This window comes from Tachyglossus aculeatus, chromosome 14, assembly GCF_015852505.1.
Source record: "Tachyglossus aculeatus isolate mTacAcu1 chromosome 14, mTacAcu1.pri, whole genome shotgun sequence".
Lineage (NCBI taxonomy): Eukaryota > Metazoa > Chordata > Mammalia > Monotremata > Tachyglossidae > Tachyglossus > Tachyglossus aculeatus.
In genome coordinates this window covers 17,266,640-17,291,634 of record NC_052079.1, presented here as the reverse complement: position 1 = coordinate 17,291,634, position 24,995 = coordinate 17,266,640, and the positions used below count along the sequence as shown (strand labels likewise).

The 24,995-nt window shown below is 44.3% G+C and overlaps 1 protein-coding gene across 1 annotated transcript in view; it reads right to left on the bottom strand.

Moving 5' to 3' along the window:
- Positions 1 to 24,995, bottom strand: part of HMGA2 (high mobility group AT-hook 2) — a 141,828-nt gene that overhangs the window by 16,559 nt on the left and 100,274 nt on the right. The window contains 2 exon segments of the mRNA XM_038756901.1: positions 2,559 to 2,560; positions 2,976 to 3,008. Of these exon segments, the coding sequence (XP_038612829.1) occupies positions 2,559 to 2,560; positions 2,976 to 3,008 (35 nt within the window).

Genomic DNA, 24,995 nt, shown 5'->3' with positions numbered 1-24,995 from the left:
GGTCATCCTTCAAATCGGCCGGAACCAAGGGAGAACACTCGATACCTCGTAGCCGTATCTGAATGTAACTCCTTAAAGCCCCGTTGACTGAAGAAGGATACGATTCTAACGTAATCCAGATTGCCACATGGAAAAGCCATCTGCGAGACTATTTTGAACAGATGGAAAAGGAAGAGATTCCTCTGAATGTAGTATAAGATTTACATTATCCTCCATGAACTTCCATGTAGTCCCCATGTTTATATAATTTATCACTATTTCCTTAGACAGCTCAGATTAACCCACATGAGCTCATGTTCTTGTTGTGAATTCTGAGTCTGAACTCCTTCCCTTTAAAGGGCCATTCAGGAATTTAAAAAGCAAGACAGATGGGCTGGTCAATGTAACCGTCCGATCCGAGGCTTTACGTTGCCGGATGCCGATGACTGCCTTGAGGGGCGTGAAAAGTTGGACATCCACTTTACCCTCCCTTCTGCCTGAGATGGGTCAGCCTGCTACATAATAAGAATAATAATAATAATGATCAATCAATCAATCAATCGTATTTATTGAGCACTTACTGTGTGCAGAGCACCGTACTTAAGCACTTGGGAAGTACAAGTTGGCAACATATAGAGACGGTCCCTACCCAATAGTGGGCTTACAGTCTATAAGGGGGAGACAGAGAACAAAACCAAACATACTAACAAAATAAAATAAATAGAATAGATATGTACAATTAAAATAAATAAATAGAGTAATAAATATGTACAAACATATATACATATATACAGGTATTTGTATGATGGCATGATGGCATTTATTAAGCTCTTACTATGTGCAAAGCACTGTTCTAAGCGCTGGGGAGGATACAAGGTGATCAGGTTGTCCCACCTGGGGCTCACAGTCTTAATCCCCATTTTCCAGATAAGGTAACCAAGGCACAGAGAAGTTAGGTGACTTGCCCAAAGTCACGCAGCTGACAAGCGGCGGAGGAGGGATTTGAACCCATGACCTCTGACTCCCAAGCCCATGTCTACTGGCTCCACCACTTGTCTGCTGTGTGACCTCGGACGAGTCACTTTCCTTCTCCAGGTCTCAGTTCCCTCATCTGGAAAATGGGGATTATGACTGAGTGTCCCATGGGGGACATAGACTGCGTCCAACCGGATTAGCTTGTATTGACCCCAGCACTTAATACAGTGCCGGCCACACAGTAGATGCTTAACAAATGCTGCAAAAAAGAAATTCAGAGAGAATTGGAGTTGAGCCCCTTCAGTGACAATTCCAGCTTCCTCAGTGGCTGAGGGCCCATTTCTGAGTCTAGCATAGGTTTTGTTACTAAATTACATAATTAATGAGAAGCAGCTTAGCCCGGTGGATAGAACACGGGCCTGGGAGTGAAAAGAAACCAGGTTCTCATCCCAGTTCCGCCGCTTTGTCTGCTTTGACTGCTTGGGCAGGTCATTTCACTTCTCTGTGCCTCAGGTACCTCAAATGGGAATTAAGACTGTGAACCCCCATGTGAGACGGGGACTGTGTCCAACCTGATTAGTTTGTAACTACCTCAGTGCTTAGCACAGTACCTGGCACGTAGTAAGCATCTAACGAATACCATTAAAAAAAAAATCAGGTCTTTGGAAAGCGATAGCCATAGCGTGCCAAGGATGAGTGAGAAAACGGGACCACAGTTAGAGGGGAAATACAATTTGAACTCTGGATAGGTTCTCCCCAAGGCAGTGGGGCTCAGGAGAATTTGCTTTCTGGAAGTATCCATATAGCTGTGGGAAGGGACTGTATCGGTTTATTGTTGTACTGTACTCTCCCAAGCGCTTAGTACAGTACTCTGCATGCTGTAAGCGCTCAATAGATATGATATGATTGATTGATTGATTGGCTTGCCTTGTGGCCATGGCTTTTCAGCAGCTCCAGCTCTGTGAGCAGGAGCCATTATTCCCACTTTACAGGTAAGGAATAATAATTACTGTGGTCCTTGTTAATTAAGCGCTTACTATGTGCCAAGCACTAAGCGCTGGGGTGGATATGGGATTATCAGGCCCCACATGAGGTTCACAGTCTAAGCAGGAGGGAGAACAGGTACCGAATCCTCATTTTGCAAATAATAACAATAATAATAATAATGGCATTTGTTAGGCACTGATTATGTGCAAAGCACTGTTCTAAGTGCTGGGGAGGATACAAGGTGATCAGGTTGTCTCACCTGGGTTTTACAGTCTTAATCCCCATTTTACACATGAGAGAACTGAGGCCCAGAGAAGTGAAGTGACTTGCCCAAAGTCACACAGCTGACAAGTGGCAGAGCCGGGAATTGAACCCATGACCCCAGACTCCCAAGCCCGTGCCTTTCAACTGGGCCACGCTCCTTCTCTAATGAGGGAAATGAGGCCCAGTGAAGTTTCAAATGTCAGAGCCAGGATTAGAACCCAGGTCCTTTCGCCTCCTAGGTCCGGGCTCTAGCCACTAGGTCACACTGCTTCTATTATTGAAAAACCTCAAGGAGAGTGTTTAGAGTTGTTTTGCCACTCATCTGCTGTGAGACCTTGGGTAAGTCATTTCACTTCTCTGTGCCTCAATTACCTCATGTGTAAAATGGGGATTAAGACTGTGAGCCCCTTGTGGGACAGGGACTGTGTCCCATCCGATTGGCTCGTATCCACCCCAGCGCTTAGTACAGTGCCTGGCACATAATAAGCACTTAACAAATACCACAATTATTAATGGTGGTAATAGTAGAACCTCATTTGTCAACTTGCTGTTATTATTACTTGTCAACTTTCTGCCTTTGTCACAAAGAGTTTCATAATTTTAAATAGGGCACATTTTTTGAGAATAGTGCTTTGTGAATTTAAATAATATCCCAAGTTAAAGGATATTAGTTTTTGGTGATTTTTATGCTGAATGTTTTTTGTTTCATTTTTTGAGTCTCCTGGGCAACGGTCCTGAGGGGTGAAAATAACAAAATCAGTGCTTCTTACCTGAGCAGGCTTCTTCTGAACCACCTGTTGTGGCTGAGGAAAAGAAAAAAGGGAAAAAGTCAAATTTGGGTAAAAACTTTTCATTGAATTTAGATCCTAGGTTTCATATTAAAATTATACACAAATGCAAGGGGAGAATACCAAGATTTAAGCAAATCTACATTTCAGATACAGTTCGTTCTGCTATTAGCACTTGTTTTTATTACATGATTTGGATATACCAATTTAATGGAAGATATAGTATTCTCCCCAAAACACAAGTCTGTTCTGGGTGTAACACGATTAACTTTGGCACTAGTAATTGTGGTATTTGTTACATGCCATCACTATACTAAGCCCTGGGGTGGATACAATATTATCCAGTCAGACACAGCCCCTGTCCCACATGGGATTCACAGTCTAAGAATGGGGGGAGGACAGATATTTAACCCCCTCCATTTTAACAGATGAGGAAACTGAGGCACAGAGAAGTTTACTTTCCTTTTTTTATGGTATTTGTTAAGTGCTTACTACATGCCGGGCACTGTACTAAAATACAATCAAATTGGCTTGGACGCAGTCCATGTCCCACTTAGGGCTAATAGTCTTAACCCCCATTTTACAGATGAGGCAACTGAGGCACAGAGAACTCTGAGCTCTGGGGCAGAACCAAGTTAATCAGGATGGATATAGTCCCTGTCGCCCATGGGGTTCACAGTCTTAAGTAGGAGGAAGAACAGGTTTTGAATCCCCATTTTGTAGACGAGCGAATCCCCATTTTGCAGATGAGCGAACTGAGGCACACAGGAGTTAAGTGACTTGCCCAAGGTCACACAGCTGGCAAGTGGCGGAGCTGCGATTAGAACCCAGGTCCTCTGCTCTCAGGCCTGTGCTCTTTCAGCTAGACTGTGCTACTTCCTCCCTCTATTTTCCAGCTGATTACACCTGTGCACGTTTACTCCTAAACCCCATCAGACTCTCAGACATTTTTGCAAACTGACATGATCCTATCGGTGAAAAATCCCTCCCTTCTCTCCCCCACCAAAAAAACCACACCCCGCCATTTCTTTGGCTGGTACGCTGCATTCATCAGAGTCCCGCTTGCTGCCAGTCAATGAGATCTTCTGAAAGAGCTGCCAACTCTCTCAGTGTTTCATGAATTAGGTCTTGACACTTCAATGAAGGGAAAGACAATGTCTGAAACCGGGCCAGCTCTGGCCGTCTGCCGAGACTGTGTTGCAGAAATTCTACCAGCTGCCTTCCCGCGGCACTTCAGGCTTTTCAGCCTCTTGAATCCTTTCAGTGCTAGTTGGGGTTGCGTCCGCAATGTTTTTTCAGCCTCTGGCCTCAGTGACTCCGGTCCGTACCCAGAAAGCTTTTGGTTTGACTATGTTTCGTTTCGATTTTTATGAATGGATTTGGTGGGCTGAAGCACTGTGTGCCATTCATAAAAAGGGAAGGAAAGACACCGCACTTCCGCTGATGAGAAACTTGTCTGATTAAACCGTGGTATTTGTTAAGCGCATACTATGTCCCCGGCGCCGTATTAGGCGCTGGGGTGGGTACAAGCAAAGCGGGTCAGACACGGTCCCTGTCCCACAAGGGGAGCACAGTCTTAATTTCCATTTTACAGATGAGGGAACTGAGGCACAGAGAAGTGAAATTACTTGCTCAAGGTCACACAGCTGAGGAGAGCGAAGCTGGGATTAGAACTCAGGTCCTTCTGATTCCCAGGCCCGGGCTCTAGCCACTAGGCCATGCTTCTTCTGATACCAGATACATTTCAAACACCTACTCTCCCCTGGGGTACTGGACCACTGGGTGACAGGGGATGACACTGAATTTGCCACGGAAGGACTTTTGACACTATAAGCATTTTCCTTTTGCCTCTTTTTAAGGGAGAAAGAAATGATATTAGCTATAGATTGTTAGACTCCAAATGTTCAGTAATCATACGGTATTTTTCAAGTGCTTACTAAATTGTGCTAACGGTGCTAAGCACTGGGGCATCTACAAGATAATCAGATCAGACACAACTCCTGGTCCCACATGGGGCTTACACTCCAGAGGGGAGGGAGAACAGGTATATGACCCCGTTTTACAGATGAGGAAACTAAGGCACAGAGAAGTTAGGTGACTTGTCCAAGTGGTGGAGCAGGGATTAGAACCCAGGCTGTGCATAGTCTACCAGGCCACTATGCTTCTCGGTAGAAAAGGAAGAAACTCCCAGCCCTACGCTCTTTCCACTAGGCCACACTGCTTCTCAAGTTTGTCTGTGACCTCCACTTGGATCTGCGTCCTTTGGACATTTGCTCTTCACCCCACTCCCAGTCCCACAGCACTTATGTAAATAGCTTCAAATTCTATAGTAGAAGTTGCTTATTTATTCATATTAATGTCGGTCTCCCCCTCTAGACTCTCAATCAATATGATTGATTGGCCCAAGTAGGCGGGAGAACAGGTATTGAATCCCCATTTTGCCGATGAGGAAACGTGACTTGCCCAAGGTCACACAGCTGATGAGTGGTGGAACCGGGATTAGAACCCAGGTCCTCTGACTCCGAGGCCTGTGCTTTTGCCACTGGTCTATGCTTGTCTTTTCTTATGCCATCGAGTCATTTCCAACCCATAGTGACACCATGGACACATCTCTTCCAGAACGCCCCTCTGCAATCGTTCTGGTAGTGGGCCCGGAGAGTTTTCTTGGTAAAAATCCAGAAGTGGTTTACCATCGCTTCCTTCCGCACAGTAAACTTAAGTCTCCGCCCTCGACTCTCTCTTATGCTGCTGCTGCCCAACGCAGTTGAGTTTTGACTTGTAGCAGATTGCCTTCCACTCGCTAGCCGCTGCCCAAGCTAGGAATGGAATGGGTAGGGCTCTGCTTGACTTTCCCTCCCACAGCCGAGACCGGTAAATCAATCAATCAATCAATCATATTTATTGAGCGCTTACTATGTGCAGAGCACTGTACTAAGCTCTTGGGAAGTACAAATTGGCAACATATAGAGACAGTCCCTACCCAACATTGGGCTCACAGTCTAAAAGGGGGAGACAGAGAAAAAAAAAAACCAAACATACTAACAAAATAAAATAAATAGAATAGATATGTACAAGATGGTAAAGTACTGGAATCTCTCCAGGTGAGACCCTGAGAGGGATGGTCCATGCTGCTCCCCTTAATTATGTCAGAAATCTCCGAAATGCCTATCTCTCCGACTACGGATCGGCCCCGCTGTCAGACATTTGTTTCTCCAGGTGGAATTCTCCGCCGAGACGTCTCAGCTGAAGGCTATCTTATCTCCCTGCGAAATTTGTGTAGGCTACTCTGGGACTGGCCGTTGGTAGTTCCAAAAGCACTGTTGCTGTTGCCAGTGTTGTCAGCAATGTTGTCACCCCTCCGCCTTCTCCCCCTTCTAGACTGTGAGCCCACTGTTGGGTAGGGACCGTCTCTGTATGTTGCCAACTTGTACTTCCCAAGAGCTTAGTACAGTGCTCTGCACACCGTAAGCGCTCAATAAATACGATTGATTGATTGATTGATTCAAAGCCATTCTATTTCCAAAATCCGTGACATCATCCCAACTCTCTCACTTCAAATTAAGCATTGCCTACCCTCTAGCGGTGGGAGGCCACAAAAAGACTCCAGAAACCCCGAACTAGAAACATGTGGCCGTGTCCTGCTTAGGAGATTTTTGTACAGAAGCTCATAAGAAGTGATAAAGCTATGGGGAAATTTGGCAAAATCTGTGGAATTCCCGCTTGGTCTGGGGATGGGAGAAGAAGGGAGGGGGTCTTCATTTTCGACTCTCCTTGGCCTTCCTGTTTGACCTGACTAGTAAAGACAGAAGTGGGATCGTTCCCAAAGTATTTATTGGATTATTAAAGCAAACTGCCCTCAAGGAAAGCACTATTTATAATATACAAGGATGAGAGTGGCTGCCATCTGCTCCATTTTAAGGCCCATTTGGGCTAGTCCACAGGCTTCTGGCAGGTGGCCACCAGATCTTCAGGGGGGTAAATGTGGACGTCAGAGTTGTGATCTTTTCTTTTGTTTCACAGGCCCCCAAGGCGATGGGGGAAGAATTCCAAGAGGGACAGAATGAGTGTGTGCAGCACAGAGGAGAGCTGGTTGTGGCCACACTGTCCCATTCCCTGGCCTGGGCTGTATGTGAAGCAGTGTGGTCTAGTGGACAGAGCATGGGCCTGGGAATCAGAAGGACCTGTGTTCTAATTCTGGCTCGTCCACTTGTCTGCTGTGCGACCTTGGGAAAGTCACTTCACTTCTCTGGGCCTCAGTTACCTCATCTATAAAAATGAGGATTAAGACTGTGAGCCTCATGTGGGACAGGGACTGTGTCCAACATGATTAGCCTATATCTACCACAGTGCTCAGAACAGTGCCTGACACTTAGTAAGCGCTTAACAAATACCATCATCATCATCATCATCGGAGAAGCAGCACGGCTCAGTGGAAAGAGCACGGGGCTTTGGAGTCAGAGATCATGGGTTCAAATTCCAGCTCTGCCAACTGTCAGCTGTTTGACTTTGGGCAAGTCACTTAACTTCTCTGTGTCTCAGTTACCTCATCTGTACAATGGGGATTAAAACTGTGAGCCCTCCCTGGGACAACCTAATCACCTTGTAACCTCCCCAGTGCTTAGAACAATGCACACAGTAAGCGTTTAACAAATACCATCATTATTATTATTATTATTATCATCATCATCATCATCATCAGATTAAAGCACTGGGCAAAACGTTTACCAGTGTTAAAACATCACAACCTCACAGCCTCCACCTCTACTCCGGAAACAGCTCTGCCCATGGGGTGCTACAGAGAATCAATCAATCAATTAATCGTATTTATTGATCACTTACTGTGTGCAGAGCACTGTACTAAGCATAATCTAGCAATATAACAGAAGTTCTCTGACCCTTTCCATCTTCTGTAGCTGCTCTCTTCACCCACTGCTCCCCAGCTCACAACCTTTGCTCCTCTGGAGTGAATCAATCCAACAATCAATCACATTTATTGAGAACTTACTGAGGCCTCATTCCCTCCACTCCCTCCTCCCCTTGAGTCATTCTCACACTTGGATTGTACCTTTCACTCACCCCACCCTCAGCCCCACAGCGCTTATGTACATATCCGTAATCTATCTCAGTGTCTGTCCCCCACCTCTAGACAGTGAGCTCCTTATGGGTTGGTAGCGCGTCTTCCAACTCCGTTATATTGTCCTCTCCCAAGAGCTTAGTACTGTGCTCCGCACACAGTAAGTGCTCAATAAATACTATTGATTAGGTCGACATTCTTATGAATTTATCCAAATGTAGTACAGGTCTAAACTGGACTCTTGAGACTTCCAACCACGTAAAGAGCTTTCTGGCTGTATCAAAACAAGTACTCTATTTACCTATGCATTGTGAGCAATATCTAGAGAGGAAGATAAATCTTTAAAGTCAGAAGGGGTAGATATAGAACAAACTACAGATCCATCACCCATCCATCCACCCATATATACTGTTGTAGGGAACCCAATTACTGAAAAACATGCAATACAGAACTGACCTAATGATTTCCACTTTGAACTTCCAGACCACTACTAGCACTTAGGAAATGTCTTTGGTCCTGAAATTCCTCTTTCACTAGTTGACAAAGCATTTTTTTCAACTGTCTTTTCCAGAAAATTTTGGCAGTTAATACTTTCCAAACTGCTAGTTAAAATTTGAATCAAGCATGTAGCGCCGAGATACTGCTTTCTGGCTTTCTGACTCCAAGTTCTTTTTAAAGCTAAGGTCACTGAGTTCACATCGAGACTGAAATGAGCTAAAACGGCCGGGTCATCTTAATGACGTGATCTTTGAAGTGTGATCACTAAGAATGTGCAAGGATGAGAATTTGATTCGGAATTCTCTATCAATTCCAAGACCCCGGACCTCAATCTACACCTAAATCTAGTCTGTCCTGACCCTTTGCCTAAAAAGTCCTATTTGGAACTGGTTTTGGACTGTCGAAACAAATCCGGGTACCGATCATCTTGGAACAGCGTGCCTTTCAATCTGCGAAATAGTCCATATACTAGAATAACAACTTAAACCATTTAGCTCTCCAAGTAACTGGCTATTTCTTCCCACCACTTTTTTTTTCAGGTATTTGTTAAACACTTACTATGTTCCAAGCACTGTACTAAGCGCTGGGATAGATGCAAACAAATCGGGTTGGACAGAGTCCCTGTCCCGCATGGGGCTCACGGTCTTAATCCCCATTTTGCAGATGAAGTAACTGAAGAAAAGAGAAGTTAAGCGATTTACCGAAGGTCTCATAGCAGGCAAGTGAAGGAGCCAGGATTAGAACTCACGTCCTTCTGTCTCCCAGGCCTGGGCTCTATTCATTATCCACTAGGCCATGCTGCTTTCTCACCATTTTAACATTCACCAGTTACAACGTGTCTCAGGTATCCTGGTCCTCCAAAAGAAAACCTTTCTGTTGCCTCCGAGAATTCATGGACTAACGTTTTTCCATTCTTCCTTCTGCATTTCAAACACCTCCATCAGGTGACCTCTGTGTCCCTGTACACAAACGCTTCAAACTCAATTGAGCCACTAAAACACTATGTCGGCTCAATTTAAAGGGCTAACTTTTAGCACTTTAAAAATCAATCTAGGGCATTTATTGTGTGCTTACTCTGTGCAAAGCACTGTTCTGGGGAGAGTATATTAGAGTTAGTATACAAAATCCTTGTCCTCAAAGAGTTTACAATTTAGCCAGTTTACAAATCCCCAGGGGACTCTATCGATCAGTTAATCAATCACTCAATCAATCCTACTCCAATCCTACTACTGTGAGCTCCATGAGGGACAGGGACTGTGTCCAACCAGTCATTCAATCGTATTTATTAAGCTCTTACTGTGTGCAGAGCACTGTACTAAGTGCTTGGGAAAGAACAATGAAACAATAAACAATGACAATCCCTGCTCACAATGAGCTCATTCAGCTGTATTTACCGTAGCACATAGAACGGTGCTTGACACATAGTGAGCGCTCAACAAATACCATAAAAAAATCAGCGCTTACTGTAAGCAGAGCACTGTAATAAGCACTTGAGGGATTACAATTACAATAAAATTCATACACAGGTTCCCTACCCACAACTAGCTTAGTGTAGAAGGGGATTTGCTTGATTTCAATTAATTGTATTTATTGAGCACTTATGTTGTACAGAGCACTGCACTAAACACAAGGGAAAGTACACTATAAAAGGATTGATAGACATGTTTCCTGTCCTCAAGGAGCTTACAGTCTTGCTGCAATGTTTGGGGATAGGGAGCCAGCCTCTGAGGTGTTTGAAAGCACAAATGCTCTTCTTAAAGCTCTTCACTCACATAATAACTGTGGCACGTTAACACAGCTAAGCTACAAGATAATCACGTCAGACCCCATCCCTCCCTGTCCCACCTGGGGCTCAAGGTGTAAGAGAGAATAATAATTAATAATAGTAATTATGGCATTTGTTAAGCTCTTACTATGTGCCAGGCGACATATTAAGCGCTGGGGTGGTTACAAGCAAATTGGGTTGGACACAGTCCCTGTTCCACCTGGGGCTCACAGTCTCGATCCCCATTTTACAGATGAGGTACCTGAGGCACAGAGAAGTGAAGTGACTTGCCCAAGGCAACACAGCAGACAAGTGGCAGAGACAACATTAGAACCCCATGATGTTCTGTCACCCAGGCCTATGCTCTATCCACTATGCCATGCTGTGAAAGTGAACAGGTATTTAATCCCCTTGTACAGATGAGGTAACCGAGGCACAGAGAAGTTAATTGATTAGCCCAGTTCATGCAACAGACAAATGGTGGTTTCGGGATTAGAATCCAGGTCCTTCTGACTCCTGGGCCTATGCTCTATCCACTAGGCCACATTGCTTCACCTCTATTCTATTTATTTTGTTTTGTTAGTATGTTTGGTTTTGTTCTCCGTCTCCCCCTTTTAGACTGTGAGCCCACTGTTGGGTAGGGACTGTCTCTATATGTTGCCAACTTGTACTTCCCAAGTGCTTAGTACAGTGCTGTGCACACAGTAAGCGCTCAATAAATACGATTGATTGATTGATTGATCTACAGCGACGGCAGATTGGGTTTAGAATAGTTTAGGATCAGATGTTGCCAACCCCAGCCCCGATGCCCACTCCTTTCCCCAATTTGTAACAGTTTAAGAAGAGAGTTCTGGGGACTTAGGTCTTCATTCCACATATGCTCTTTCCTTCAGAAAACCCAAACGAGCTTAGTTATGTAGGAGGGAAACAGCCCTCCTTCCTTTGTTCCTCTAAACACCTTCGGAAGTTTCTTACCTAATAAAAAATGTCTAGCCACGGCAGGAGAAAAAGTCTCACGGGCCTAGACAAAGGGCACCTTTTTAAAAATTGGAGGCGGGTCGAAGCTTTTTCCGAATAGGTTTCTAATCTTCGTTGGAGGTTCGGCTAGGTCAAAGAAACTGTTGTTGAGCGTAACGTGACACCGTTTGCATCGGCTCCAGGAGTGCCTGGCTTCCAGGGAGTCCAAGGTACCAAGCTATAAAACACCATTTCCTGATTTCTCCCAGCATTCCGGTGGGGGAAGTCCACAGGTACTAACTGCCACCATTCTCCTTTTACAGCCAGAGAAACAGAGGTACTGAATGATAAACTACTTTGTCCACAATTTCACGGAGGGGTGCTGATTCTACTTCCTCCTACCCCAGGATAGTGCTCAGTCAACTCCCCCTGACTTTGGGCAAGACAAGAGGCAGCAGCTCTGGACTATGACTCAGAGGAGCTGGGTTCTAATCCTGACTCTGCCATTTGCCTGCTGTGTGATCTTGGGCAAGTCACTTCACTTCTCTGTGCCTCAGTTCCCTCATTTGTCAAAACATTTTTTAATGGTATTTTTTAAGTGATTTCTATATGTCAAGCACCGTACTAAGCGCTGGAGTAAATACAAGCTTATCAGGTTGGACGTAGTCCCTGACCTACCTAGCGCTCACAGTCTAAATACCGAATCACCATTTTAGTTGAAGAAACTGAGGCACGGAGAAGTTAAGTGGCTTGCCCACGGTCACCTAGTAGAAAAGTGGCAGGCAAGTCCTCTTGACTGTAAGCTCACTGCGGGCAGGGAACGTGTCTACTAACTCTGTTTATATTGCACTCTCCCAAGTGCTAAGTATCATGGTCTGTACAGAGTAAACACCTAATAAGTACCATTGATTGATTGATCAAGTGTTAGAGTTGGGATTAAAACCCAGGTTCTTTGACTCCCTAACTTCTTTGGGCCTCATTTATCTCATCAGCAAAATGGGAATTCAATATCCGTCCTCCCGCCAACTTAGACTGTAAGCCCAAGTGACACAGGGCTTGTGTCCAACCTGATTATTTTGTAGGTACCCAGAGATCAGTAAAGTGCCTGGCACATACTATTTATCTAACAAATGCCATTAAAAAAAGAGTTTTAAAGCAAGGTAAAGTGATACCAGGGGCCTCCCATCAATTTATAGCAATTTAGTTGGACCCCCCTGAAAGCTGCAGACATTTTCTCTTTCATCTCCTTAATCTTTTTATTTCCTTAGAAAACTCAGGGAAAAATCAATTAAATTGAGACTTAGGTTTGATCCCGCAAATACGAGTTGGGAAAGTGACTCATCTTACAGCAGTGTTCATTGTCCCCTTTCCTAAAGAGCAATTTTTTTAAATTTTTGGTTTATTACCTGCCCTGGTATTTTATTATTTTAGAAATGCTCAGAATCAAATAGACCGTAAACACCACAAAACTATGCATCAATGATTATTTCAGTCTCCTATAACTAAAACAAAATGATTTGAGACTTCAGAAGAGGTTAGAGATTAGCAGAGCAATTTTTGGCTTGGGACAGAGAGAAGAGTATGGTTTTTGTCTTGGATGTATACATGCATGAGAATCTCTCTTCTCACACCCACTTATGAAATTAAATGTTTAGAGATTTTCCTAGGTTCAGAAGTACTTCTCAAAATCAATATTTTCTATTTCTTTCCCTCGCTGACCATTTTAATAATGATGGAGGTATTTCTTAAGTGCTTAGTGCCTGCCAAACACTGAAATAGATACAAGATAATCCCTGTTTAGGACGAGGACTTTTATTTTTAAGTGCTATTTGTTAAGTGCTTACTATGTGCCAGGGGATAGATACAAGGTAATTAGGTTGGACACAGTTCCTGTCCCACATGGGACTCACATTCTTAATCCTCATTTTACAGATGAGGTCACTGAGGCACAGAGAAGTTAAGTGACTTGCCCAATGTCATACCGCAGACAAGAGGAGGAGACTGGAATTAGAATCCAGGTCCTTCTGACTCAGAGGCCCGTGCTTTACCTGTTAGGTCACTCTGCTTCCCTAGTTAACCTGATTAACTTGTATCTACCCCAGCACTTAGAACAGTGCTTGACTCATCGTAAGAGCTTAACAAATATAACATTAGTAATAATAATAATACGGTCAGACATGGGCTCTGACCCTCATGGGACTAGCATTCGGAGTAGGAGGGAAAACAGGCACTGAATCCCCATTTTACAGATGAAGAAACTCAGGCCCAGAGAAGCTAAGTGACTTGTCCAAGGTCACACAGTAGGCAAGTGACTGAGGCGGGATTACAATCCAGGGACTCTTACTCTTTCCACTAGGCCATGCCGCTTTCTTCAAACTCATTTTTCAATGTTCTGTTTTATTTATGAAATAAGGTAGAAATGTTGTTGTGGGGTTGATGCATTACTCTAAATTCAATATCTCCAAAAATTTGGGTAAGAATAAAATTTTAACCCCATAATTTTACTGGAATTAAAGTTCTGAGTCTGTGACTTGTAAGACAAATATAAGCGCCTTAGCTAATGGCTTTCATTCCCATTGGGTGAAAAGTTGTGATTGCCTTTTGGCCAATAATGGATTAAGTTGTGATTTCTCAGCCTACATCAGGCTCAGCACTGTCCAAGGTGGGTGAACAAGTAAAGATTTCAGGTCAGCTGAGCTGCTGACTGTGAGCCCACTGTTGGGTAGGGACTGTCTCTATATGTTGCTAACTTGCACTTGTACTTGTACTTCCCAAGCGCTTAGTACAGTGCTCTGCACACAGTAAGCACTCAATAAATACGATTGATGACGTTAATGATGCTGAGAGTTGCCTGGTCATTTTCATCATCAACAAATGGGTCACCGGCATTCATAACCAACAGACAGACGATCACTATCCTCACCTTCAAAGCCTTACTGAAGGTAAATCTCCTCAAGAAGCCTTCCTCCACTAGACCTTCATTTCCTCTTCTCCCACTCCCTTCTGCTTTGCCCTTCCACTTGGATTTGCCCCCTTATTTCACCCCTCCCTCAGCCCCACAGCATTTACTACATAGCTGTAATTTATTTCCTTACAACAATGTCTGCCTCCTCCTCTAGTGCTTGGGAGAATACAATACAACAGGACTAATAGGCATGTTCCCTGCCCACGATGAGTTTACCGTCTAGAGGGCGAGAATTATTATTATTATCCCACCTGATATGCTTGTACCCACCCCAGTGCTTAGTACAGTCCCTGGCACATGGTAAGTGCTTAATGAATGCCCCCTACCAAGTGCTCTGCACCCAATAAGTGCTCAATAAATGCCAATGATTGCTTGATTGATTGACTGCTTGATGTCACCAGGTTCCCTTTTAAGCCTCTGGTCTAGGGTTTTCTGTAGTTCCCCCCAAGCCTGGTCTTTGGGCGAATTTGGCCCCACTGTGGATCATCTTGGGCCTGGGCCAGGGGGGAGACGACATGTTTTCTTTGGATCTGAAACCAGCTGCATGACTTTTATTTTGCATCCTGCCCAACCAGCCAGCATTCTCCGCTTTTATCTCTGTCTCAGGGTTTTGGCGGGAGAAGACTCAAGAATGGCACCTGTAAAACTATGTAAGTGCTTCCCATAACCAGGAACTACCAAGTTTTGGAGGTCCTGGCAGTGCCTGCTTTTCCATTTGGACTCTACCCCATTTCCTAAGCCATGGGCTCACAGCTATGACATTTCCTAAATATCAGGGATCTCAGAGGTGGGCGGCCAGTAACTCCCCCAGCTGTAGCCCCATTTTCTGGAGACAGGACTAAACCTCCACTGACTTCTAATGGGAGTCAACTGGGGGTTTTTTTGGCTGAGAGGGAGAGCAGAACGTGAGGGTGTGCTGGGGCTCATGTCCTTTCTTTGTTCTGTAATAACTGTTCTCTTTGTTTCATGTCACCCTTTCTCCACCTGTCAGTTCCTCTCAGGGAGCGGCTCAGAGCAGTGAATGAGTTGTATGGTGAAATGAGATGTTCGTCTTGAATGCCTTTATCTGTGCAGATGCAGTGGTAGCCAAGCGCTTGGTGCTACATAATAGATGCTTTGGTCTCTCTCCGGGCTGACTGCCAGCTTTGTGGAGGTATCTGTGATCTGAAGGGTTTTTGTTTTTTTGGAGGAAGGATATTTGTAAGGTGCTATCTTTTATCGTGACTGCCGTATCCAGGAAACTGAAGCTGTTTTTGGCATACCCCAGAGACAGCTAAAGGAGGCTGCTGAACTCTTTGGGGATTTTACGAGGGAGTTTAATCTACTCAATCCAAATCAAAGCCATGAGGTGATATCAGCAACATCATCGACTTTCATGGGGTAGGAATGCTGGCAATCTGTTCTTCAGGTTTTTTTTTTTTATTTTTTAAGTGCTTATTATGCACCAGGCACTGTACTAAGCACTGGGGAAGACACAAGCTAATCAATTTAGACACAGTCCATGTCCCATATGGAGCTCCCAGTCTTAATCCCCATTTTCCAGAGGAGGAAACTGAGGCACAGAGAAATTAAGTGACTAAAGCAGGCAAGTAGCGGAGCTGGGATTAGAACCCAGGTCCTTTTGACTCCCGGGCCCATACTCTAACCACTGGGCTGTGGTCCGTTGTTTCTTGTGAAAAGGATCTGTTATTTTACAGAATCCCAATTGATTCCCACCAAGCAGATCTCTAGATATGTCATTCCTACTTCCCAGGGAATGTTTCATTATCTTTTCGAAGATAATTGACGGCAAAACATAAAACGAGGGAAATTCATTTGGGCTTTTGTGATCGAATCTGTTTTTTGCCAGGTAAGCCACAAATATACGTACGTAATTATCATATTTACATGCAGTTATGGTGTTGCAAGCAGGAACCTATGAGAATTCACACTGTAAATAAGTCTTTACAAACAGTATTTTACCCATTGCCAGAGCAAAGTGGAACAATTTAGTGACAGGACTCTCCGACTGCCTCAAGAACAGGGGGACTGAATCCACCTCAATCAATCAATCACTCAGTGGTTGACAGTTATTGACAATTATAAATCTTCTTCATAATGGCCTAGTTGAACATTAATTAACACTTCACACTATTTGAAGAGGACAAAGCCCTGAGAAGCAACATGGCCTAATGGCTATAGCATTGGGCCCCACTATGCTTATCTGCCGTGTGACCTTGGGTAAGTCACTTTCAGCACTTAGAACAGTGCTTGGCACATAGTAAGCGCTTAACAAATACCAACATTATTATTATTCACTTATCTGTGCGCCACTGACTTCAACCGTAAAATGGGGATCAAATGTGGGACAGGGACTGTGTCCAAACTTATTAGCTCGTATCTACCCTAGCACCTAGAACAGTGCTTAACATAGTAAGTGCTTAACAAATACTATTATTATTACTATTACTATTATATGAAGGGCTCTTATTAGACGTGTCACACTAAAATAAGACTGAAATTGGCACATAATTGGGCTAACAAAAAACACAGTGTCAGATTATATAATTATCTTTTCAGGTTGGGAGTTGGTTTGGGGGTGGTAAAAGTTGCTAATTTCACCCCTCTTTCCTGCCATCCCCCCAACCTGCCATCCTTACACCTCTCACTCCTGAATCAATCAATCGAAGGTATTTGAGTGCTTACTGGGTGCAGACTAAGCACTTGAAAGAGTACCATACAACAAAGTTGGTAGACTCATTCCCTGCCCACAATGAGTTTACATTCTAGACCCTACACTGCGAAACTAGGGAATGTTGTGGTTTGAGTTGGTCTAATTTTTCCTTGTAAAGTCTGGTAAAATGCCAGGGTACACACAAAACCTGGGGTGTCAATTATGTCCTGTCTGTTAGAGAGAGAGTTTGGTTTCACAGAATGCCCGGGGTCTGGACTCCAAAGGGGCAATAGAGCTGGAAACTGGAGTTAATGGTGGTGGAGGCCTGGGATAGAGCGGAAGCAAATGAAGAATTTCATGCCAGGGAGGCCGCACGGCCTGGTGGAAAGAGCACAGGCCCAGAAGTCAGAGGACCTGGGTTCTAAATCTGGTTCCGCCACTTATCTACAGGGCAAGTCACTAAACTCCTCTGTGCCTCAGCTACCTCATCTGCAAAATGGGGATTAAGATTGGGAGCCCATGTGGGACATGGACTGTAACCAAACTGATTACCTTGTATCTACCCGGGGTTTAGTACAGTGCCTGGCACATAAAAAGTGCTTAACAAATCCCAACAAAACAAACAAACAAAAGGTAAAAGAAATCCATAGAAAGGGCCAAGGAACTGATCTCTAGGAGGATTGCCATCCATTGGTTTCTCTTGAGCTCTTGCCACATGGTGTAGAGGAAAGAACTTAGGGCTGATCATCCTAACTACATGTCCTTAGATCAGTACCCTTTGGGCACTTGGGATTCTCCTCCCTGACCCCAGTTCCTCCTCATTTATGTACTTGTCCATAATTTATTTATTTTATTTTAATGTCTCCCTCTACCTCTAGATTGTAAGCTCATTGTGGGCAGGGCATGTGTCTCTCTATTGTTATACTGGACTCTCCCAAGCACTTAGTACAGTGCTCTGCACACAGTAAGCGCTCCATAAATATGACTGAATGAATGAAAGAATACATGCATTTACTTGGTCCTCATTTATCATGGAGAATAATAAATACCGTTGCATTTGTTACGCACTTATTATGGGCCAGGCACTAGGGTAGATACAAAACAATCACGTCATACACAGTCCCTGTCCCACATGGAGCTCACAGTCTAAGTAGGAGGAAGGAGAGGAATTGAATTCCTATTTAAGGAGTATATCAAAGCACGATTTCACACTCAGGGCTAAAGGATAGGTAGTAAAAGCTTTCAGACAGCTTACCTACTAATTATTACATTTTTGTTGCTGAAAAGCCAAGCTCCCACATCCTTTCCCATTGTTCTCCTTGAATTATGGGCTTAAAAAATATATCCAAAGGACAAATGTGTGTTTCTCTTGGTGGTGCTGCTCTTAAAATCCTACCCCACCAAAAACCACAAAAAAAAAAAAAGTTTCTCATTGTTTCATTGAACACACTGGGCCTTGGTCCCCTACACGTTTTCCAAAGTCAACTCATAATGTCAGTTTCCCCAGAGGTTGAAAACAATTCATTAGGAAATCGCACCTGCTGCTTAACAGGAAGTTTGCATTTCCACTTCGTAATGTATTTTACTTTTTGCGGGGAGGGGGAGTCAGAGGAGGGGGCAGTGACAACCTAGTTCACTGTCTCAAAAGCACAAAGATCCTTTGGACGCTACACTGGTGCTGGCAGAGAGAAAAAACACAGTACAGGTTGCTATCCTGTAAGCTCGTTGTGGAGAGGGAAAGTGTCTGTTTATTGTTGTATTGTACTCTCCAAAGCGTTTAGTGCAGTGCTCTGCACACAGTTAGCTCTCAATAAATACATACGATTTTTTGAATGAATGGATGAATGAATTCTGTTGGAATTCTGGGATTGCCAGCAGACAAATGAAGCCCATGCCCAAACGGAGCAGTGTGGCCCTGTGAAAGAGCAGTACCGGGAGTCCATGGGTTTTATCCCGGATCAACCACTTGCCTGCTGTGTGACTTTGGGCAAGTCACTTCACTTCTCTGGGCCTCAGTTACCTCATCTGTAAACTGGGGATTAAGACTGGGAACCTCAGGACAGGGTCCAACCTGAATACCAGATCATTTTTCTACAAAAACTTTCAGGATATGTCACCCCACTCCTCAAAAAACTCCAGTGGTTCCCCATCCATTAGTACAGTGCTCTGCACACAGTAAGCGCTCAATAAATACGATTGATTGATTGATTGATCCATTGCCACATCAAACAAAAACTTCTCACCATTGCTTTAGAGCATGCAATCACCTTGCCCCTTTCTATCTCATCTCACTACTTTCCTATTACAACCCAGCCCACACACTTCGCTTAGAACAGTGTTTAACACATAATAAGTGCTTAACAAATACCATAATCAATCAATCAATCAATCAATCAATTGCCCTCTAGGCTGTACACTTGTGGACAGGGAATGTGTCTGTTATACCATTATATTGTGCTCTCCGAAGTGCTTAGTATAGTGCTCTGCACACAGTAAGTGCTAAATAAATACGACTGTTGACTGAGCACAAACCGTGTCAACTGTACTCTCCCAAATGCTTAGTACAGTGCTGTGCACACAGTATCACTCAATAAACGCCACTGATTGATTACAGACCAAGAGGGAATCCTTTCTAGGTAGCAAGAGTACTTCAGTGATTTTCTGAACCCGACCTCCATTAGCAAGCAAGTGCCATAAAACACGGAAACTGGCTAATATGGTAAGGGATGATCTGAGCTCGTTCTTCTGAGAGAGCCCCCCAAATCGTAGAACACCTGGATCTCGTGATATCCCCACAATCGCCTGCATGGAGGGGACCTAACTCTTAGACATCTGCATCAGCTGTTCCTCAACATATGGAAGACAGAGGGACTGCCAAAAGACTTCAAAGACGCCGTAATCATCCCCATTATGAAGAAGAAAAGTGAGAGAGCAGATGATGTAGACTCTCCCTGGGAGCTCACTGCTTTCCATTGCTGATAAGAGTCAGAATTGACTCTGGCCTGACAGTTAACGAGTCAACTAAGGGCTAAGAGAAGTGGCGTGGCTCAGTGGAAAGAGCCCGGGCTTTGGAGTCAGAGGTCATGGGTTCAAATCCTGGCTCCGCCAATTGTCAGCTGTGTAACTTCGCGCAAGTCACTTCACTTCTCTGGGCCTCAGTTCCCTCATTTGTAAAATGGGGATGAAGACTGTGAGCCCCACGTGGGACAACCTGATCACCTTGCATCCCTCCAGCGCTTAGAACAGTGCTTTGCACATAGTAAGCACTTAACAAATACCATCATTATTATTATTATTTGAATGGGAATATGGCTTCAAAGCAGCATGACCTAGTGGATAGAGCCCAGGCTTGGGAGTCAGAAGGTTGTGGGTCCTAATCCTGGCTCCGCCACTTGTCTGCTGGGTGACCTTGTGCAAATCACGTCACTTCTCTGGGCCTCAGTTCCCTCATAATAATAATGATGGTATTTGTTAAGCGCTTACTATGTGCAAAGCACTGTTCTAAGCACTGGGGGGATACAAGGTGATCAGGTTGTCCCACGTGGGGCTCACAGTCTTAATCCCCATTTTACAGATGAGGGAACTGAGGCGGAGAGAAGTGAAGTGACTTGCCCAAAGTCACACAGCTGACAATTGGCGGAGCCGGGATTTGAACCCATGACTTCTGACTCCAGAGCCCGTGCTCTTTCCACTGAGCCATGCTGCTTCTCTAAAATGCTCATCTGTGCTCATCTGTAAAATGGGGATTGAGACTGTGAGCCCTATGTGGGACAGGGACTGTGTCCAGCCCGATTTCCTTGTATCCACCCCAGCATTTAGTACAGCGCCTGGCACACAATAAGCACTTAACAAATACCACAATTATTATATTATTCAAAGCAGCATGGAACACAATAGGTCGCATCATCATCATCACCATTGTCCTCATTGGTATTTCTTGAGCGTTTACTGTGTGCAGAGCACTGTACTAAGTGCTTGGCAGAGTACAGTGCAATTGGGCACAGTGAGTTTACAGTCTAGAGGAGGAGACAGTCATTCATTATACAATATAACATTAAACAGACACATTCCCTGCCCACAATGAGCTTACAATCTAGAGGACTTGTTCCACTATGCCACGCTAAACCCTGCCTGGCCGTCCAATATGCTTCAATTTTTTTCACGATTCTGTTTCCTCTCACTTTCAGGGTGGAAGGGAAAGGGCGACGTTCTTTGCAAGTAGCATGGCAGTGCTATAATAATAATAATAATAATGATGGTATTTGTTAAGCACTTACTATGTGCAAAGCACTGTTCTAAGTGCTGGGGAGATTACAAGATGATCAGGTTGTCCCACGGTGGGCTCACAGTCTTAATCCCCATTTTACAGATGAGGGAACTGAGGCCCAGAGATGTGAAGTGACTTGCCCAAAGTCACAAAGCTGACAGTTGGCAGAGCCGGGATTTGAACCCATGACCTCTGACTCCAAAGCCCATGCTCTTTCCACTGAGCCACGCTGCTACTTGAGAAGCAGCATGGCCTAATGGCTAGAACGCGGGCCTGGGGCTCAGAAGGGCCTGGATCCTAATCCCAACTCCGGCCACTTGTCTGCTGTGTCACCTTGGACAAGTCACTTAACATCTCTGTGCCTCAATGACCTCATCTATAAAATGGAGATTAAGACTGTGAGCCCCATGTAGGACCGGGACTGAGTCCAACTCGATTAGCTTGTATCTAACCCAGAGCTTATTACAGTGCTTGGCACGTAGTAAGCGCTTAAGAAATGCTATTGAAAAAAAAGCATTTATGAAAAGGATAAGTTCCCTCTGCACCCAGCAGTCTGGCCACAGAATGTGTCCAAATGGACCTTATCTGAGAAAGCCTCTGAAACACATTCCCATTTGCTTTTCGCCAACCCCCTTGGAGTAAAAACATGCTAGGTGAAATTGGATTCTCCAGCCCTTTTGGTCTGCTCTCATCTTTCTAAAAGACCTATCAGATGAGCAACCCTCCTCCTCCACTGGAAATTTTGGGTCATCAGTTCTAATCCACTGGCTATCGCTTGCTCTACGGTATTATCTTTCGTAAAGTGCTGGGTATCATTTTCTCAGCTCCACTCTTAAACAGAGGAATTCTTGCCAGGAAATGGAGCCAAACAACTCTAACACATTCAATAAAATAAGAAATAATTTGCCTTTTTAACGGTCTCCCCTTTGTAGGCATTGCTCTTGTTAGGGCATTCGTGGGAGGTGAACACTCTAAAGTTACATGCCGATTTCCAGTCAGACCTCCTATTTTCAGACTCTTTTAATTTTTGAAATATTATCCTTTCAAGTCGAAGAATTGTTCGTGTTTGAGCTCCACCCAAAGGTAGAGAAAACTGGATTCAGATGTTTTTAAATTTGAAGAGGGTGAAAATGGGGTTTTCCACTAGAAGGTAAACTCACTGCGGGCAGGGACTATATCTACCAACTCTATTATATTGTGTTCTCCCTTAGAACTTACCCTTTTCACACAGACTTCCATGGAATGGTGCGCTATGATAATAATAATAATAATAATGATGGCATTTATTAAGTGCTTACTATGTGCAAAGCACTATTCTAAGCGCTGAGCACTGTTCTAAGCACTGGCACTGTTCTAAGCGCTGATACTACAGTTTCCACACACAGTAACTGCTCAATAAATGCCATTAATTGATTGATTGATTATGGGGGAGGAAGCAATTTCAGAGGTGAGGCAGTATGTAGGAAAACAGGGTAGGGAGATGAGAGGTTAGTCATGGCTTTGGGGAGAGCAAAAGTCTCCCAGATAATAATAATAATGATCAATCAATCAATCAATCGTATTTATTGAGCGCTTACTGTGTGCAGAGCACTGTACTAAGCACTTGGGAAGTACAAGCTGGTGTTAAGCGCTTACTATGTGTCAAGCACTGTTCTAAGGGCTGAGGTAGGTACCAGCCAATCAGGTTGGACACAATCCCTGTCCCACATGGGGGACAGTCTTAATCCCCCTTTTACAGATGAGGTCACTGAGGCCCAGAGAAGAGAATTAACTTGCCCAAGTCACACAGAAGACAAGTGGCAGAGACGGGATGAGAACCTGGGTCCTTCTGAGGCCCAGGCCCGGGCTCTATCCACTAGGCCACATTGCTTCTCTGAATAGATAATGAACAAGGAGGGTGTTCCAGGTGGGAGGAAGGTTGTGGGCAAGGAGCTGATAGTGGGAAAGATGACAGAGAGACACAGTGGGTAGGTTAGTCTTGGAGGAGTAAAATGGGATTTTCCGGGAGCCCACATAGAATAACTGCCTTGTTCTAATTTAAAAACAATAGGACACCGGGCTGTGGGCCACTTAAATATCATTAAAAGAAAAATAGGTGCATAATAAATCATAATGATCTCTTATGAAAGTGCTACAGTATGTAGGTTCTCTGCATGCTTTCAAAAGGGTGCATTCATTTTCCCTGAAATTTATCTCCAGGCACATTCTTTGAAGTACTAGAGGAATGAACGCTAGTTCTGAAAGACAGAGGGAACACTAGTGAAGACCCAGTAACAAATGCTCCATCCAAACTGCTACCACGTTAATACAATCACTTTCCCTACCCCGCTTTGATTACCATAGCAGCCTCCTTGCCGACCTCCCTGCCTCCTGTCTTTTCCCACTCCAGTCTGTTGCCTGGATCATTTTTCCACAAAATCGTTCAGGCCGTGTTTCCCCACTCCTGAAGAAACTCCAAAGCTTGCCCATCCACCTCCGCATCAAACAAAAACTCCTCACTGTTGGTTTAAAGCAGTCAATCACCTTGCCCCCTCCTACCTCACCTCACTACTCTTCTACTACAATCCAGCCCACACAGCTGCTGAAAGGAAAACTCCTTCACCCTGAGGTGATAAGCCTGTTACTGAAATGTTGTCCAGACCCAAAATGCCAGCGGGTCTGAAGCGGGGGAGAATCAACCTACGGACAAAGAATCGACAAGGAGTCACTAGGGAGAAAGTTAGGGTTGCTCAATAAATACCTCCCCAACCATTATGATTGACATCAATACCTTCAAGTGTCCTGTTGTCATGGTGAGAGACAAAATGCTCACCTCAATGGACTATCAGTCTGGCCCAGTATCGGCAGCATTTATGTTCTTATCATCTAACTAGAGGGAGGACCAAGTGCTTGGGAAAGTTTCAAGTCTTAGCAAAGCAATGACACAGTGGAAACCTTGGATCGGGGAATGTGTCTGACGCGATTATGTTTTATCTACCCCAGTGCCTCTACAGTGCTTGGCGCATAGTAAGCCCTGAACAAATATTCATTCATTCCTCCCTTCAAAGCCCTACCGAGAGCTCACCTCCTCCAAGAGACCTTCCCTGACTGAGCCCCCTTTTTCCTCTCCTCCTCTCCACCCCCCAACCCTACTCCTTCCCTTCCCAATAGCCCTGTATATATGTTTGTACAGATTTATTACTCCATTTATTTTACTTGTACATATTTACTATTCTATTTATTTTGTTAATGATGTGCATCTAGCTTTAATTCTATTTGTTCTGGCGACTTGACACCTGTCCACATGTTTTGTCTTGTTGTCTGTCTCCCCCTTCTAGACTGTGAGCCCGTTGTTGGGTAGGGACCGTCTCTAGATGTTGCCAACTTGTACTTCCCAAGTGCTCTGCACACAGTAAGTGCTCAATAAATATGATTGAATGAGTGAATTCACTGTACCAAGCGCTTACTAGTCAGTCAGTCATATTCATTGTTTATTGTGTGTAGAGCAGTGTAATAATAATAATAGTAATTGTGGTATTTGTAAAGTGCTTTACTATGTGCCAAGTACTGTGCAAAGGGGTAGATACAAGTTAATCAGGTTGGACACAGTCCCTGTCCCACAAGAGCTCCCAGTCTTAATCCCCATTTTACAGATGGAGGTGACCAAGGTACAGAAAAGTGAAGTGACTTGCCCAAGGTCACATAGCAGACAAGTGGCAGAGCCGGGATTAGAACCCAGATCCTTCTAATTCCCAAGCCCACACCCTTTCCACTATGTCATTCTGCTTCTCTAAGCGCTTAAGAGAGTACAATATAACAATATACCAGATATGTTCCGTGCCCA